General features: G+C 41.1%; 1 protein-coding gene across 1 annotated transcript in view; it reads left to right on the top strand.

The window, feature by feature from the left end:
* The window catches only part of LOC136857590 (uncharacterized), a 251,892-nt gene that overhangs the window by 41,223 nt on the left and 190,556 nt on the right, over positions 1–20,113 (top strand). The window contains exon 3 of the mRNA XM_067136372.2: positions 17,470–17,716. Coding sequence (XP_066992473.2) covers positions 17,470–17,716 — 247 coding nt within the window. The remainder of the gene's footprint in view (positions 1–17,469; positions 17,717–20,113) is intronic.

Raw genomic sequence — 20,113 nt, 5'->3', positions numbered from 1 at the left:
ATCTAGGCCATCGATCCCTAATGGTACGAAATGACACGAAATGTTATGACAATGTTAAAAATCCATAATCCTCCACTGACCAGAATTCGAAAACGTGAGGACGAAGAATGAATGGATGGATATGAAGTTAAAACAATCAGTGGATCCGACCCGCAATGCCCCACATTCTCAGAAACTAGCGTTAAACAATAGTATTACTGACCAAGGGACTGCTTCTAAAGCACAATTGATGATGCTTGTAGTCTGAACGGGTCCAAAATCCAGGTCATCGGCCCCTCATAATGGTACTTATCGCTAGGAAAATAGAACCGTGCTATTTGTCATGTTGCGGTACTAATCAAAAGTAGCGTAGACTCGCGGTATTCCACACATTATGGTACTACTCACAGGTAATGATATTCGCACATGTAACACAGACCTATGGTGTTTCACACACTGCAGCGACATTTACAGGCAACGCAAACCTATACAGGCAACGCAAACCTACGGTGTTCTTCGCATAATTGGACTAACCACAGCGACTCGCACTATCCCGTGGTGTTCCTCACATAGTGGGTACTAAGCATAGGCAAGGCAGAACCATGGTGTCGCTCACCCGTGGTGTCGTTCTTATAGGGGTACGAATCACAGGTACTGTAAAAGGCATCTTGAGCCACACACTGTCGCTACTAGTCACAAACCTATTTTGTATCTGACATAGTGGTACTACGCGCAAGTAAAAGCGACCCATGGTGTTCCCTGCGTGATGGTACTAATTACAAGTAGTCTCATGGTTCTAATTTGATCATCCCTTGGTCGCCCCTTTTAGTCGCCTCTTACGACAGGCAGGGGACACCGTGGGTGTATTCTTCGTCTGCGTCCCCCACCCATAGGGGGGTTGTGTGTTTGGTCCGCGAGAGGTATTTTATTTCCCTCAAGTCCGCCGGCAAGCCGGTTAGGACCCCCCTTTCCGCCACCTGGGACGCGCCACGTGGGAGTATCACCTCTCCCTCTGCTACGCCAGCGTGGTATGTTCGTGGGTAAGAAGTTGGTGTAGTAACAACCAGTCAACTCGTTTTCAAATTAGAACTCTCTGCGCGAAGTTAATAATAGATTAGGCTTATCACTTGTGCGGTTTGATTTTTTTAAAACTTTATTTGAACAGTTTTTGACTTAATTTTGTTCGCGTATTTTTGGTGTTGTAATCGAATAAATTATTATACCTGAAACTTCCGGATCGGCTACAGAGTATGGTTACTGAAAAATGAAACCAATTAAAGTGATAAGTCCAGGATTCGCCGGCTGTGTGACGCCATGGGTGACAACATTGGGACGGTGATTTTTTTCTTTCTACAATTTGCTTTTACGTCGCACCGACACAGTTAGGTCTTATAGCGACGATGGGACAGGAAAGGGCTAGGAGTGGGAAGGAAGTGGCCGTGGCCTTAATTAAGGTACAGCCCCAGCATTTGCCCGGTGTGAAAATGGGAAACCACGGAAAACCATCTTCAGGGCTGCCGACAGTGGGGTTCGAACCTACTATCTCCCGAATACTGGATACTGACCGCACTTAAGCGACTGCAACTATCGAGCTCGGTTTGCGAGAATGAAATTTACTCCTTTGTTTGTATAAATTGACAATATATTGCATTACTTCTACCTGCTGTAATTAAGTGTACATTAGTTATTTATTGGTTTTTACATTTTATTTGAGGGGGCCCAAATTGTTATTTTGTCAGGCAAGCCCGTATGATACACCTTACACCCCTGAGGCCTGGGTATCTGTTTACATGGCAATTTCAGTGGTTGTTAAGTGAGGGGCACCATGTGCATTGAACTCTGTACATCCCGTGCTCCAACCAGCTCAGCTGTGCGGTTTAGGAATAGACTTGGCAGTCAAAAAAGCTGGCGACGTGCCGACCTACCTGTCTTCGTGACGAGCCCCTGCTATTGTATGGCGTGCGTCACGCCATATAATACAGTTGACGTAACTGACTTACTATTCATATGCAGTTGGAAAACATTCTTCAGTGCCTGTAACACACGAGCTCTTCCAAGTGGGTTTAACTCGGAGAGTTGATGAATAACAACATGGATAAGTTAATATTTCGTCGCTTAAGAAACAATCACGTATCTAACAATGCTTTTCCTATCCAGAATTTTTCTTAAGAACTAGTCACGCTTGCCAGCCACATATGGACAAGCAGTCCCAGAACAATTTTTCGTTGCGTTCATTTTCCCATGTTTAATTGTAAAGGAAGGGGCTGCCTGGCCAAGGCGGTAAAGGCGTGCACGGTTCACCCGGAAGGACGTGGGTTCGATTGCCCCTCGGGAAGTAGAAAAATTGAAAAAACGAGATTTCCACTTTCGGAGGTGTATATGGTCTTGAGGTTCATTCAGCCTTCACCAAAAATGAGTGCCAGGTTAATTCCTGAGGGCAAAGGTGGCCGGGCGTAGCGCTAACCACTCGAACCCTCCAAGGGCCTTCATGGCCTGGTCGGAGAGGGCTTTTCTTTTCTTTTTTAAGTGTAAAGGAGAATGAATCTAACTTACCACACTGTAGTAATGTATGTTTGCATGACGTATTTACGCACTTCTACAGTATAATGTATTTAAGGTTCATTTTCCTTTACAGCTAAGCATAGCAAAATGAACACAACGGAAATTGTTCTGGTGAACTTCATGTCCGTACATGGCTGGGAGGCGTTACCAGTCTTAAGGAAAATAATGGATAGGAGGAGCATTGTCAGATACGCGATATTGTCCTTAAGCGACGATTTAAAGAAGTCATCTCAAAGCGGCTTCACGTGTCGTAACACTCGTTTAATTTATCCTGAAGGCTTAAAGAAATGATGTGAAATAAACATCAGGTGGAACATCCCTCAACATCAATCTAGGAATTATCCAATTAATTTCTTTCTGTGTTCTTCTTGTGCCGTCTCATAACAGAAGTTTTACGACTGAATGAATATAAATATCCATAGCCTTTTCCCAGTCATTCGATCGGGTCAGGAATGGAATGAATGAAGCCACTATCTAGCGGCGAGGATAGGAATAATTCTGTGCCGGCTGCTGAAGCCTGTCGCACTACTCTGGGGCAATAATTAATGACTGACAGATGAAATGAAATGATACTGGAGAGTGTTGCTGGAATGAAAGATGACGGGAAAACCGGAATACCCGGAGAAAAAGCCGTTCCGTCTCCGCTTTGTCTAGCACAAATCTCACATGGAGTGACCGGTATTTGAATCACTGAAGCCAGCGGTGAGAGGTCGGCGTGCTGCCGCCTGAGCCACGGAGGCTAAATTTGACGATTATCATGGAATAATTATTCCCATTTCATAAATAATGCTACTGATTTTAAGGTGCTTGGTGACGCCGAGCTGACAGAATTTTGTCCCACAAGAGTTCTTTTTACGTTGCAATAAATCTATCGACACGAGGCTGACGTACTCGAACACTTTCAGATACCCCCGGATTGAGCCGGGATCGACTCGCCAGCTTGAGTTCAGAAGGCCAGCACTCTACCGGCTGAGCTACTCAGCATGTCATTAATCCTAGTTAGTGTTCCCCACATCAGGATTACCGTGTCGTGGATGTCGAAACTCTTCCTGAAGGTTCGTGTCCCGGATATGTTTTTTCCTCCGGCTTCCTCGTTTCACTTCTACCTTGCCTTTTATTATTAGTTGTTTTAGTCTGTATTTCTCGTGTCGGAATGTGTGACCGAAATCGGTTGTTTTCCTGCGTTTTGTGACGGTTGAGACTCCACATGATTTCCTGGCACAAGAACTTTTAAACATTCTGGGTTGCATCCACGTTTCAAATCTTCCAGTCGGTTCATTGACGAAGTCCTTAATGTCGCCTTTTGTGGCATCTTATGATTTTTTCAGGAGAAAACTACAACCTCAATAATTGGAGTCCAATCTCAATTAAATTGGAATGAGAAGGATGAATGAAATTTATTGATTAGAAATACAGCAAACATTCAAACAAAACTTCTTTTTTACTTTCTTAATCTGTTTACCCTCCATGTTCAGTTTTTCCTTCATCGAAGGATCCCACCTCTACCACCTCAAGGGCAGTGTCCTGGAGCGTGATACTTTTGGGCCGGGGATAGAACTAGGAAGGAGGACCAGTGCCTCGCCCTGGCGGCCTCATCTGTTATGCTGTAGATTGTAAGGGAGGAGGAAGGAAGCGGCCGTGACCTTAAGTTAGATACCATTCCGGGATTTGCCTGGAGGAGAAGTGGGAAACCACGGAAAAAACACTTCGAGGATGGCTGGAGTGTGAATCGAACCCTCTCCTACTCAGTTGACCTCCCCAGGCTAAGTCCCAGCACTCATACCATTTATCAAAACATTTCGTGGCAGAGCCGGGAATCGAACCCGGGCCTCCGGGGGTGGCAGCTAATCACGCTAACCACTACAACACAGAGGTGGCCTCAAACAAAACATTGAAGGAAATACGTGATTATTTCACCTCAAGTAGGAATGCTCGATAGTAGTCTGTCATGACGATTCTCGTTACCGGGCTGAGTAGTTCAGACGGTTGAGGCGCTAGCCTTCTGATCGTAACTTGGCAGGTTCGATCCTGGCTCAGTCCGGGGGTATTTGAAGGTGCTCAAATACGTCAGCCTCGTGTCGATAAATTTTCTGGCACGTAAAAGAATTCTCGCGGGACTGAATTCCGGCACCTCGGCGTCTCCGAAAACCGTAAAACAGTAGTTAGTGGGACGTAAAGCCAATAACATTATTATTATCATTATTATCGATTCTTTTCGATTGTGCACAAATATCGTTGAACTATGGAATGCGTTCAATATCGAAGTTTTCTTTCTTTCTTTCTTTCTTTCTTTCTTTCTTTCTTTCTTAATCTTTTTACCCTCCGGAGTCGGTTTTTCCCTCGGACTCAGCGAGGGATCCCACCTCTACCGCCTCAAGGCAGTGTGCTGGAGCGCGAGACTTTGGGTCGGAAGATAAAACTGAGGAGGATGACCAGTACCTCGCCCAGGCGGCCTCACCTGCTATGGAGGGATGGGAAGATTGGAAGGAATGGCCGTCGCCTTAAGTTAGGTACCATCCCGGTATTTGCCTGGAGGAGAAGTGGAAAACCACGGAAAACCACTTCGAGGATGGCTGAGGTGGGAATCGAACCCTCCTCTACTCAGTTGACCTCCCGAAGCTCAGTGAACCCCGTTACAACCGTCGTACCACTTTTCAAATTTCGTGGCAGAGCCGGGAATCGAACCCGGGCCTCCGGGGGTGGCAGCTAATCACACTAACCACTACACCACAGAGGGGGACGAAGTTTTCTCATCTTGTTATACATTGCTCATGTACAGTAAATGCTGGTTAGACAAAATACATTTCATATGACACAATAATCCTTTTATTGGCAACATCTGTATAACTACAGCTCTAAATTAAATTGTATCTTACCTTTCTGTTCTCAAGAATGCGTTTCGACTCAGGCTGAGGTCTGTAGCATTTTAAGGTATTGAAATGCGACAACTCCGTGTCGCTTGTTTCCTGCACGTTGAAGAACTTCTGTGGAACATAATCCCGACACCCCAGTGTCTCTTAAAATCTCTTGCAATACTGGAGACTTTAGACACAATTGCTTTATTATTATTATTATTATTATTATTATTATTATTATTATTATTATTATTATTATTATTATTATTATTATTATTATTATTATTAGCATCCCATCAACGTGTTTTGGGCTTAGTCTGCTGAGCTTACCTGTTAGAATGTTTACAAAATTTATTGCATAGAATATGCGACAAAACGTACCACTCAGCTGGACAGCTACGACTGCGAAGGGTCTTGTAATGACGTACGATATTTGCATTGCGGTAAAATGTATCACTTATGCAGGGACGTAACGAAAGCGATACGGGCCCGCCTGTCCAAATAAAAATTTGGATTCCCTCAAATAAAAGACAAAATCTGTGAATAACTAATATCATTTTAATTACAGCAGGAGAATTAATGAAATATATCGTCATGTTATATGACACAATAATCCTTTTATTGGCAACATCTGTATAACTAGAGCTCTAAATTAAAGTTTGTCCTGCCTTTCTGTTCTCAAGAATGCGTTTCGATATTGTACGATTATTAAAAAATAATGTTTAATAGGTTTTACTTGACTGCCTCTCTGGTTTAATTTCGGAGTTGCTGAACTGCCAGCCATGCCTCACTTATATGTTCATACTTAACTTTAATTGGTTTCTTTGCTCAGTAACTTCTTTTTCTTAACCTGTTTACCCTCGAGGGTTGGCTTTTCGCTCGGACTCAGCGAGGGATCCCACCTCTACCGCCTCAAGGGCAGTGTCCTGGAGCGTGAGGCACTGGGTCGGGGATACAACTGAGGAGAATGAACAGTACCTCGCCCAGGCGGCCTCACTTGCTATGGCGAATAGGGACCTTGCGGGGGGATGGGAAAATTGGAAGGGATAGACAAGGAAGAGGGAAGGAAGCGGCCGTAGCCCTTAAGTTAGGTACCATTCCGGCATTTGCCTGGAGGAGAAGTGGAAACCCACGGAAAACCACTTCCAGGATGGCTGAGGAGGGAATCGAACCCACCTCTACTCATCTGACCTCCCGAGGCTGAGTGGACCCCGTTCCAGCCCTCGTACCACTTTTCAAGTTTCGTGGCAGAGCCGGAAATCGAACCCGGGCCTCCGGGGGTGGCAGCTAATCACACTAACCACTACACCACAGAGGCGGACTTCTCAGTAACAACGGAACTATACTCTGTAACCGATACCGAAGCGTCGGTTATAATAACTGATTCGACTGCAAAACAAAAAGTTATAAATAAAAACAAGTTCAAATAAAGTTTGAAAAACATTAAACCCCACAACTGATAAGTCTAGTGTATTATTAACTTCGTGCAGAGGGATCTCGTTCGAAACAGAGTTGACTGATTGTTACTACACCAACTTCTTATTGGCATCATACATCGTTCTCGAATAAATGTGTGCCCAAACTTAAATCGTCAGCAAAATGTATGCTTAATACGATCTCAGGTGTACTACACATCGACAAAGTATCATTTTCGAACTTAAATATGATATTTTGGTATGAATTTTCATTGGTGTAATTATTTTTCAATAATTTGGTGCAGCTCCTTTGTCAGGAAGTGTGTCGCAATGTTGCGAGAAATTGTTTGCAGCCGTGCTATGTTACAGCAAGACAACAACTGACAGCGTATAGCGGTTCTGGAGCGCAGGAGAAATTCAATTGACTTTATGTTCCTAACTTGTGATGATAGAGCTTGTGTAAATACTATTTTTTTACTATACATTTATTTGTTTCCCCATTTAATAACTTAATTTAACGATGTAATTGTATAGTAGTTATAGGACACAGACGAAAGTGAATGGCCTTTCTGTTCTTCATTTTAAAGTGATAGATCACGTGTATTAGTTATTTTTTAAACCCGGGATATTCTTAATAGTCATGCCTCTCTGAAGATTTGTTGTTTGTAGTTTTTGTGCCTGATGTTTATTTGTAACATTATTTCTGTTTAAGCAGCACTGTAATTAATTATGTATCCTTTTCTTTACCATAGAAAATAACATATTTAAAAAACAATGTTGAGGGGAGAAATACTAACCCGCAAAATAAAAAATTAAAAAAATGTTACACTCAGCATAATGAAGTGCTGCTAGATGCAACCAAGTGGCAATTCCTCTACAAACAAATTGCGCAAACAAGCTATTTTGGCTATATATATTGTGCCCTTTTAAAGGCACTCAATGCGGTGGTCTTCTTTCTTGATATGTGCGCCGGCTGCTCCTGTAAATAATGACATTTAAAAATACCTACCGCCTCATGTAGACTCTTCTCCTCAGGCGTGGTGCGTCCGTGGATCCCTCGGGTTGATGGGCCACACGTCGATCGGGGGTTGAGAAAGTGAGAGATGGGGTAAACTAAACTATTAAATGACGGTACCCAAAGACTGAATTAAAATTTAAGTAAATAAAATGGTTTATTTAACAAAATTTTGCAGTGTGAAATTGAAAGTAAAATGGTGTAAAATGAAATAATGTGAAATGAAATTAAAATTTAAAAACAATTAAAAGATCTGCATTACAATAAGTTAATTATCTGCCTTAATAAATTTCGACTGAAGGTCGATTAGATTTAAGTATTCTGGAGTACATCGAACCACTGTCTCCATGACGATGACGTGACCACATTCAAACACTGGTCAGAAATACAGCCTCATTTGAATAAATGATTTATAATACCTTGGAAAATGTCCTCTCAAAATAAATTTGAGTAATTAATTAATTAATTTTGTTAATTCATTCAATTGACATTGACTTTGAGGTATCTATCAAATATTTACCTCATATTCAACTCCAGTTGGGAAACACCCAACTCTAAAATGATACTAGAATGCATTAACCATGTGTAATAATAAACGAAAAAGAGAGAAAAACAAAACAACCATGAACATGGTACTTTATCCGTTATATAATCTTCGCCACTTATTTAAACTATTCGTGGCTGAAAACAAGAAAATTATTGAACTGAACATCTAAGTGCTACCACCACTCATTTAGTTTGTTAAACCTTATTTACTTAACTGTGATAGTCTGGACGCTTAAAATACTTAAATTAATTAGGCCAAGTGCCTCAAGTTTGCATCTCAAATGAAAGCGATCCCTTTACATCGTTAACTTTACCTAGCTTGCCGCTGTCTGCGTTTTCATTGTGAATGCATATTTGTGTGGTACCAACTCTAGATGGAGGCAGATCCCATCGTATTTATGTGACTCATTTGCGGCATTTGTGATACAACTGCTTGTTAAAGATCGCTTCATTTGCCTAACTGAACTGTAGTGGATTTCTAATGCTTGGTGATTACTGACTGTCTTTTGGTATGAGCATACCACTACTATGGTTTTGACTACGAACTAATCGATGATCTCTTACCCTAACACATGAAATCTTCTTTACATAAATGAATATGTCAATGGAGAAACACTGCTCCCAAGAAATACTGAAATTAAAGTAACCTGACTACACCTATTTATTTTATTTACACACATTAAATCAAACACTATTCACGTATCAGATTCTAAAATAATACGGTGACAAAATATATACAAAGAAAGGATATCATAATAAAAATCTAGATCCCAAAAAATCGCTGCTAAATAAGATTTAAAATAAAAATGCGCAATATCGCAGTATAAAATATTACCCTGATCCAAGTAGCAAAATTATGTGAATTTGATGGCAATCTTCTAACCTCAGACGAAAATTTCTGGACATGACACTCTTCAATCTTTACGGACAATAATTATTGGTATTACATGTCATCAATGATTATACTTGACTGTCGAAACACACATTGATCGGTCGCTCTGTTCACAATTTACCTCGGACTCTTAATTGCATATTTTCCGAGCATTTATTTTCCCTGGAAACTATTTGAAACAATACAGGCTTTCCGCCTACAACCATAACACATGTCGCCGCATATTTAACACTCTCGGTTAAATTATTCATTTCTCAATTCTATTTATTCATCAATATTCTCGACGTAGTACCTCATAGTACAGCCTCGCTCACATCAGGCGGGCGAAATAACTGTGTCGTTCACACATCCACTTTTACGACATTATTCATGACATGGTCCAAATATCACATTTCCATTTCTCAACGCAGAACATCAGGGATATTACTATTACTTTGCTCGTTATTTTGATCATCCACCATTTCACATGTTATGAAATATCAGAGATAACTTATCAATGGCTTCCTGTCACTAATTATTTAACTGAAATAACGAGATTGCCTCTCAAAAACACGGCTATCGAAATGTGTAACCACGTTACATAAAGAAATCAACTCTTGCTTATCAACCATACCGTCGCGAAATACAGAGCAGGAGAGCTACGGGAAGCGGTCATCTGAAGAATGATTACATAACATGAAATAATAAACTGAATGCGCTAGCAGCAAAAATAAACATTTAAATTAACATGACGACATCTACAAAATCAAAATGTCAACAAAAATACCGCTCATTACCATAGCTATTATTATTATTATTATTATTATTATTATTATTTGCTAGGGGCTGTACGTCGCACCGACACAGATAGGTCTTATGGCGACGATGGGATAGGAAAGGCCTAGGAGTTGGAAGGAAGCGGCCGTGGCCTTAATTAAGGTACAGCCCCAGCATTTGCCTGGTGTGAAAATGGGAAACCATGGAAAACCATCTTCAGGGCTGCCGATAGTGGGATTCGAACCTACTATCTCCCGGATGCAAGCTCACAGCCGCGTGCCTCTACGCGCACGGCCAACTCGCCCGGTATTATTATTATTATTATTATTATTATTATTATTATTATTATTATTATTATTATTATTATTATTACGATCCTAATTTCACAATTACAATTATCGTGACACTATGGCATTTATATTCGGAATTGCCAAATATAATTGTCGTAGTCTCAAGTTTAACTAAAAAAATGAAAATGATATCAAACTACAATTAATACCATCCGATCCGTGAATTATTTACAGTCCTATCCAAAATTCTAAACTACATTTTTGATCATCGATTGCCCATAGTCCTACCTATTTACATATTTACATTCTGCTCATTTACCTTATTTGTGCTGGAGGCAGGTCAGATCATCCTCCGGACTCCGTCATGATGAATTTAGTACTCCATCTTCAAGCTGATGTTATCCAAGAGATCATACACGCAAACTTGATGCATTTTTACGATAGCGTTGCACACGTCCATATTTATATCAGCACTCGCATTTTTAACACTCCTACGAAGAATATTCAATGACACTGCATTGAGCACCTGACGTGAAGTTGAAAGTCTGGACTCCGCTACCTGCCTAGCCTCCTGCTGTCGCCTCTTTCACCCCTCTCAGTTTGTTTGTGTAAAGGATTATTGGTTATTCACCTTCTCTGACCATAACACTGGACTCAAGGTCTTAGTGCGGCAGCATTCCCTTTAACTAGCTTGACTAATTCTGCTCCCAAATATCTCACTTGCAATAATAGTTCTATGAGAGTGTGGAAAAATTTAAATGTAATGTTCCCAATGATGTGGAGAATTTTATAATAATCGTCCTCCAAAATATGACTTTTCCACGAAATATACAAGCTACACTTGAACTAGGGAAAATGTTATGCAGCTACGTGTTACGAAGAAATTCATTGTTCATCTCGGTCCTAGTACTTTAAGTTCATTCAAGGCAAGTGTTGAGAATATAACTACCATTGTCATTTGTTAATTGAATTGCCTGATTATCTCTGCATAAACTAAAGTTGACTAAACGCTTGTCAAAGTGTTCATTTCGGCTAAGATATTACTCACACAAATAAATACGTTACTCACTCGGATGCCAACTACTGTATAAGACACTGAAGATTCTTACAAGACTGCGAATTCTCACAGGACTGCGATTCACCACAAGACTGAGAATTCTGACGAGAGTGAAGTTCACCACACTGGTGTCGTCGTTTTTGTAAACAGTCCTCCCCCACTTCGAAAATAGTTCTGTGGAAGGGATATGGCGTAATAATCCTGCACTTGGGACCGATTTATCATACGTCCGTAGGTTAGAATTTTAGGAAATGTGTTCTAAACATTCCTAATTTTGGTCCGATTTATGTGTTACATTGCGTTATGAGAAACGATCACAGGTTAATTTATAAGACGGCGCGCGTCACTGGCTCTATTTTCTGTAGGAGTATGGCGCCTTCCCGCCATGACTGTTAATTTCCTGGGCGATACCACTCTTCCATGTAAAATTGAAAATTTCTTATTTAACCACTGATTAACCACACATTTGCACTGATAAATCCTCAAATATTGTTTGGAAGTCAGGACACAATATTTCACAGCTACTTCGGGCACCAAATCGTGAAATACTAGCTGTAGATTCCCGCTATGACAAGACGTTAAAATTTGCAATTTTGTGATTGGCTGAGACGTTCGCGGTCTAAGTGGCTTGGATTCTTCCATTTTCTGCCAAGGGATGATGGGCATTATTCGTTTCTCACTCGCTCTCCTGGGCAGGGCGCATTCCGACGTGCGGATTCACGTAGGAACTGGATAGAAAGTTTCCATTTTTCGTCGGCATCATAAAACATAATTGGACGTACCACTCAGGCTAGCTACTTCCTGTTCGTGCCTTAAGACGTATTCTGTGGATATATTTTCAGTCTGAACGGCGCCTGACTGTTGCTTTGTGAGACTGCAAGCTTTTCCCAGCCTACTGCAGTATCCCATATGCGAATTATTAAACATTTAATTTATACTTTCATTATGCACATTCGCTTATGGGTGCAATATATTTACTATTTGTGAGGAGTCTCGAGGGTCCCTAAAAGGTCCGGATCCGCCTGCATTGCAGGCCCTAACCTTACGCCCCTGCACTTCTGGCAACGTATAGAACAATTCTCAAAATCATTTTCTGAAATTATGATTTCCATCACTCTTTATACAAGCGTTGGACTCAGTAGCGGCGATTGGGAATTAAAAGCGTGGAAGCGGGTATGTGTGATATAGCGGGCGGGGGGCGGTTTACCAATTTAAGTGTGGTAATAATAGTTTTTTGAGATTTGATTCAATACTACACAATAAAACTTTCACCAAAGGAACAATATTACACATTTATTACAATTAAATAGGAGTAAGGTGTGAGTATACAATTAATATAATTTAGTATTTGACTACGCATTAAGAAACTAACAGACACTAAAGAGACTGCCAGACTGACTGACGACTGCACGCAGCAAGCGGCGAACCACACCTCAGTGTCCATGATCTTGGCAAAAAAAAAAAAAAAAAAAAAAAAAAAAAAAAAAAAAAAAAAAAAAAATCCTGCTACCCTTCCTCACAACTCATGAAAATTCTCCACTACTTGCTGTGGTGCTATACAAACGCACTAGCCACGACGAACGACATTTTATGCGTATTTCTGCTAGTAATTTTGTTAATAATTAAAGAAAATAAAGGAAAGAATCAGTTGATAAGACAACAGGGCTACGCCATTTCATTTTTGTACAAATTGCTTTTTTTTAATTCCTATAATTCCTAGTTTCAGTCGGCCAAAATGAAATTAAAAAATGTAATATTTTCTCCAGAGAGTGGGGCGGCGGGTGCCCCCCCCCCACACACACCCCCTCTAATCACCGCTACTGCTTGGACTGTCAAAATTACTAGACCTATTCATTATTCATAGCCATTTTGGCGTGTTTGATATCAGCTGTGGTTAAGCTCTTCTCAATATTCTCCTCTTCTGATTCATTCCATTTTCTGCGTCTTGGCTGTTGTCTTTAGGTTCCATTTTCTTCATAATGGCGCTTTATTTTTTTTAAATTCAAGCCGTTCGTCATACTGTACATACTCTTCGAAAGTTCACTATTCAACACTAACCTCAAAAATGCACAGTTTATTTCTTTAGCCTCTCCATTCAAAAAATGACGACATCATTCACTCTGGGGTTTGGCCTTCCTTAAAGGGTGTTCAACCGTTGTTCCAGCACTCTACGCCATTTCTAGTTCGGAGTCATTCTGATTACAGTTCCACATTTCTATTGGAATGCCTCGGTTTTCTAACAAATTATCTGCAAAGTAATTTTAAAAAAATCAACTGACGATTGTTTTCCGTATTCAGGGAAGATTTAAGCCTGTTGTAAGTGTATTAATAGTCGAACTGGAATCTCGACATACTGTTGAAGATATAAGCACACTGGTATGGGACCAAACGCGCGGTTTTCGTGCGTCATCGCCACTCTCTTCTGGTGGGTGGATATTTATTACTCTCTGTTTCATGCAGTTCGTAAGCGACCGCTCGTAAAACTTTCGACAAAGTCAAGGCTGATTGAAATGCAGTCTCTTGAATCGTAGGTCAAAAATTATAGTTGTGGCTGCTGTCTCTTTCAATGCCAGCAGCGTGTTTTTCAGTCTCGAGAACCGCATGTTTCAATGTTTTACACTGGTTCACTTGATGGTTGAGTGCCATGTCATTGCTGTCATACAGCCTAAGTAAAGATATAATAATAATAATAATAATAATAATAATAATAATAATAATAATGCCGGGCTGAGTGGCTCTGCGCTGGCCTTCTGACCCCATCTTGGCAGGTTCGATCCTGGTTCAGTCCGGTGATATTTGAAGGTGCTCAAATACGTCAGCCTCGTGTCGGTAGATTTACTGGCACGTAAAAGAACTCCTGCGGGACTAAATTTCGGCACCTGGGCGTCTCCGAAAACCGTAAAATGTACTTAGTGGGACGTAAAGCAAGTAACGTAATAATAATAAGAAGAAGAAGAATCATAATAATCACCATCATCAACGGTCTCGGCCATTTAGATTACCCGTGTATCAGTTTTGACATTCCATTTTACTCTACCAGATGGCAGAGAAACGGATCTCTGTCGGGCGATCAGTGGCTGAGTTTTAATTCATTTTACCGGATAAACACCAAATTTCGAGTTTTTATCTCTTGCTTTATGAGATTTTTTTACGGTACAGGACTACCGAAAATGTATTGACTGAAACAGATATCAATAGCGAAGCCATCAATTTAAAAAAAAAATATCCATAATATCGCACATTCTTAGCTTGGCCTGCAAACTGAATAAATAATAGTTGTTTCCTTTTCTATATCTGGAATGTGTTGCATTTCGTCAGTGACAGTGACTGCAGGGACTCCCGGCCACTTTTCCCAAATACGCTGCAGATAAGTACGGTCTCATTAGCTCCCCTGATGAGGCTGACGTCAGAGAGGGCATCCCGTCGTAATAACGCGGCTTCGTAAAGAAACGGGACGAGGGTTGGACACACAATAGAGATAAGTAAGGTAAAGTTTGCAATATACCGCGATTCAACGCTATGCGCACTATCGAGCGTGAGGTCGGCAAGTATTTTCAGCTGTTGTGGAATTATTTCCTACGTTAAGAATTCACGATCACAATTATGAAAAGTTTAAAATCCACAACTTATTGATTCATCTTAGTGAACCAAACCAGACTCCGTAGTGCAACAGCCCCGACGGGCCATGGCCTAACAAGAGACCACTGCTCAACCCGAAGGCCTGCACATTTCGAGGTGTCATGTTCTTAGCACGACGAATCCTCTCGGCCGTTATTCTTGGCTTTCTAGATCGGGACCTCTGTCTCACCGTCAGATAGTTCCTCAATTGTAATCACGTAGTCTGAGTGGACCTCGAACCAGCCCTCAGATCCTGGCTGGGAATCGAACCCGGGGCCTCCGGGTAAGAGACAGTCGCTCTACCCCTACACCGTGGGGTCGGCTTTACCTTGATGAAGGACATGCAATTCAGTGCCAGACAATGAAATTTCTGGCCGAAAGTTTTCTGAAACTTCCTTTGAACTTTTATCTCCCTGAAGGAAAATGAGTGCTACGAGATTCACCTTAAGATTTTGTAATCTATTTCATGATTTCTTTGTAATGTTAGTAACTGAAACCTTCCCAAATTTAACTTTTGGTAAACTTTTTTTATTAACTTCATTATTTCTATATTTGTTAATGTTATTCAACTTCAATGTTTGGTCTGGTTTCAACCAGCCTTCAAACTTAGTATACTTAATTACTGTACTTCAGGTGTTCTGTATTTTTCTGTCATCATAGGATAGTCTTATTGTATCTAATATTTATTGCGCATAGCCGGTGGCTATTAACTCAAGGTCCAGCGCTTTATATACATATTCACTAAATTTGACTATTATTCATTTAACCAATTTAATTATTTATTGTTATATTTTCAATATTACTCTAATAAAATTTGTAACTGCTGTTTCTCATAACCTGCTTTCTTATCTCTTTCATTCCCGTAAAACTTCCGAATACCTATTCCTAAGTTTTCTAGTAGTAGTAATAGTAGTAGTAGTAGTAGTAGTAGTAATAGTAGTAAACTTAGTTGTAACGTATTCTTTGTTACAAATGCAGTCATTTCCTTTCCAGTTTCTACGTTACTGTTTGGCCTAGGAACGTTTGGGTGCCGGTAATGCCACTTGCATATTGCTTTCATTGTTGTTTCCAGATTACGGTACTGTAATTTTTTCTTGGGGTCTAGGGTGATAGCTTTAGGTAATTGTTTATCTTAGAGCTTGTTAGTTTGGAGGTTAAGCACCTTACTCATTGAACTATAGTTTCGTTTTGATGTAGGCTATTTTCTATCTCGATTTTTCTTGTGTATTTCTTTGCGAATGTGTTGTTTATTTTTCTCCTATTTCCTTCATTGAGTTTGTATTTGATGTTTATTTTTTTCCATTTAATTTGTTAAGAGGGGCTAATGATCACGTAGTTTTCCTCTTAAAATAATTACAATGACCATGACCATATTCAGGTTTAGACATCTTGTGCGGGTTTACCTCTATATCTACCAAAGAGTATGAGTAGTAGAATTTCCTTCTGGGTTCTTAGCTTTTTATGGCAATATCAATAAAGCTGAGAACAGACCCAAATTATCAAAATAAATTAGCCTGGCTGGTGGCCATGATCGTTAAAGCGTCAAGACTACATTGTTGACTCCGTGATTAGGTTCGAGTCTCATTGGTAAAAAAAGAAATTCGCCATCACAACGTTGGCCGACAGGGTAGGAGAGGTGGTGGTATACAATTTCTAGTAACTAGATTGCATGCTTCAAGCCTAGATTCAATACAGACCTCTCCGCAGTGTTCACATGGAGTCAGCGCATATGACGCTATTGATAGTGATTCGTTCGTCCGATTGAGACGTTAAGCCTTAATCAGATCTCTTGGTTTTGTTTGACAGGAGTAGGCTATGTTCCAACAGCTGTTTCGCCTTCTCCCTACCTCATTATCTTCATAAACCCACATCCAGATGCGCAGGTCATCTATGGGTGTCAAATAAAAAGACCTGCACCAGGCGAGCCGAACATATTCTCGGACACTCCTGGCACTAAAAGCCATACGAGAAATAAAAAATAAATGACAAGAAATTAAAAATATATTTTTGTTGATAATGTGGTTCTGGCCTGTCCGGCTCGTTGGCTGAATGGTCAGCGTACTGGCCTTCGGTTCAGAGGGTCCCGGGTTCGAGTCCCGGCCGGGTCGGGGATTTTAATCGCTTTTGATTAATTCTTCTGGCTCGAAGACTGGGTGTATGTGTCCGTCCCAACACTCTCCTCATCATATTCAGACAACATACCACACTACCAACCACCACAGAAACACGCAATAGTGATTACATTCCTCCATATAGGGATGGCGTCAGGAAGGGCATCCGGCGGTAAACCAGGGCCAAATTCACATGTGCTACGTAGTTCTCATCCGCGACCCCACAGGTGAGGAAAATGCGGTAGGAAAAGAGGTAGAAGAAGAAGAAGAAGAAGAAAACAATGTGGTTCTGATCTATCCATTAAATTCCCACATCTCTTGTCTGGTGAAGTCCCACAACATCTAATTTCGTGATGATCATGTTATGTTACAGATATGCCGTAGCGGCACGTTCGCTAGAGCCCGGTGAAGTAATCCTCGCAGAGACACCTGTTGCTGTAGGTCCTAAGACAGACTCATTACCACTTTGCCTCGGCTGCTACAACCCTTCGGACGGCAGTGTAACGTGTTCCAAGTGTGGCTGGCCTATGTGCGGACCAGAATGCGAGAAACTGCCCGTACATGCCGACAACGAATGTCCAGTCTTCAGCGCAGCAGGCGTTCGCTTCCAGCCCGTCGAGGTAAATATGTTTTCTCTCTTTCTTCTTTGACAGGAAATACGTATAATGTTTTGTTGCGGTAAAGATCTGTGTCCCAAAAAAGTGCACACCAGACTTCCTGCAATTATTTCAAAACTATAAAAGTTACCAAACATATTGTTAAGGTTGGGACGACCAACCGATCCTCAGCCGGCAGCAAAGAAAACGGCATACGTTTGATCTTCGGAACTCCCCTACCCCCCCTTGCCCAGTGGGGAGTGGGCTTTAAAACGGAAGTTCTCATTCTTCAACAGAAATCCTCACAGCTCTGTTGCTAATGCACCTATTAATACAATAGACACATTAAGACAGAAGAGAAGTAGGCCCTACATTAATTACGACACGGATAGCAACCAACATAGATTTGTGATTCACCTAGCAGACGACGAGGACGACGAATAGAGGTAAGGTAAATACTTCTTATTTTAAAAAGTTTGTAGGCTGTTTTATGTCCGAAATAAACATTCCGACAATTATTATTATTATTATTATTATTATTATTATTATTATTATTATTATTATTATTATCCCGGTCCTAATTAGTGATTTCACTTTTACTCTCTTTACTGATACTAGCAGCATAAAAGTAATATTTTATAGGCCTGCTTTGATATGACCTCCGCACTGGTTACGCACGAAACAAAATATTTTGTGACATTCGTTTGTCATATGGTTCATGATAAGGTTTTTATATTTCTATTTTGTCTTAGAATAAGTTAAATTTTAATATGTTTAAATAACTGGCCCAAAATATGACAACCATGTTCTTGACAGCGCTCACTTGCCTTTTTACGACACGCGCCCCTTGTGTCCAGAGGAAAGAAACCCACTGACAACCCTCATTATCACCAGGACGGGCCACGTTTTCGGATCAGAAGCTGCCGCCTGGCGATCCGTTCGCCGTCCCAACTATACGTGCCAGCCCTCTCGTAGCCCGCTTCGGTATTTCCTGAAAGGAACAAGGGAGTCAAATGGTAGCTCCCAGCCTCCATTGTGTTCTTCGTCTGGCTTTCCCGTGCACCTTCTGGAAAACGGAACAGGAACGTTCCATCTCTAGTCGAGCCACGAACATTCTAGTACTCCGTCATCAGGATATAAAAAGGACGCTAGCCGTGAACAGTCGATCAGTAATGAGAATAGTTAGACTGGGGCGGCAGTAGTGTTGACTGTCGCCAGTGTCCCACTGGGGTATGAGCGGAGTACGGTGTGTGTACTGCCTTGGAGTACTGACCGGAGTACTGCACGTGTACTGTCTTGGAGTAATGTGTATGTAGTACCGTGGACTGTAGACTGCCTTGTGAACGGAACGGTGATATGAATAGAATTGGAGCAGTGTTAACTGTCCTTGTTGTGAGGAATATTATAGTGCTGGCTGGCATTGTTGAGTTTTTGCTGTTGTATGGCAGCGTTAGTGTTAAGTAGTTCACTGTGTACAGCGGCCCACGTGATCTACTTTGTTGACTGTATGAATTACTGGACTTTCTCTGGAGTCGAACCAAGGAACAGTCATCGTGTGATGTGGGGGGTCAGCAGATCTGTGTTCAAGCTTATCTAAGTACAGCTGTTGTGTGTGAAGGGACTGAGCGTCCGAGTTAAAGTGAGAGGTGAAGCCTGTCAATAAGAATTATCGCCCGTTCAGGTAAAGATTGCACAGCTGGAGTCCTGATGTGAGAGACTATTGCTGGTTGTCGTGAGTGTATGGTCATTTATGTTTGAATAGAATTGTGTGTGTATTAACTTAGACTATCCAGAATTAAATTGTAACGACAAAACACACGTTTTATTCGTAACAATATAGTAACTGATTTGAAAAGAAGATCCAAAGAGTCTACTCAAATAACCTTGAAGATCATATGATGCAACGGTGAGCGTAGCACGAATCCACCATTTTTTGGAGAAATCGGGGTTTCGAGCATGCGATAAATCAAGACCGACTCCAATACTTAGGCCGTAACATACAACAAAACATGGCGGCCGAAGTAGCCGGACTGCTGGTACTGGCTAACACGAAAATATTGCGTACATTATACCAAAGGCGGTAATTTAACAGGATACATGTAACACCACAAGGAAAATCACACTTGCACGTAGGAAAACGCTTCGCCAGCTACTACCCATCACATAGACGTTATTTTCATTAATGAAGTAGAACTACAATCATATATATTCTACGAGAATATATGGACAGCCTGACAGTAAAAGATTATTTAGAAATTTAGACATTTCACTTAGTAAATGACAGCCCGCTTAGTAGCCACGATCTTTAAGGAGTCAAGTCTATGTGGCCTGACACCGTAGTTAGCCGGTTCGAGTCCCGTTGGTCGAAAAATTTTCACCTTCAGTGGCTTCAGAGTGTTGGCTGGCAGGGTAGGCGAGGTG

Source organism: Anabrus simplex, chromosome 1 (genome assembly GCF_040414725.1).
Source record: "Anabrus simplex isolate iqAnaSimp1 chromosome 1, ASM4041472v1, whole genome shotgun sequence".
Classification (NCBI taxonomy): Eukaryota; Metazoa; Arthropoda; class Insecta; order Orthoptera; family Tettigoniidae; genus Anabrus; species Anabrus simplex.
This window is presented reverse-complemented; position numbering and strand designations above follow the sequence as displayed.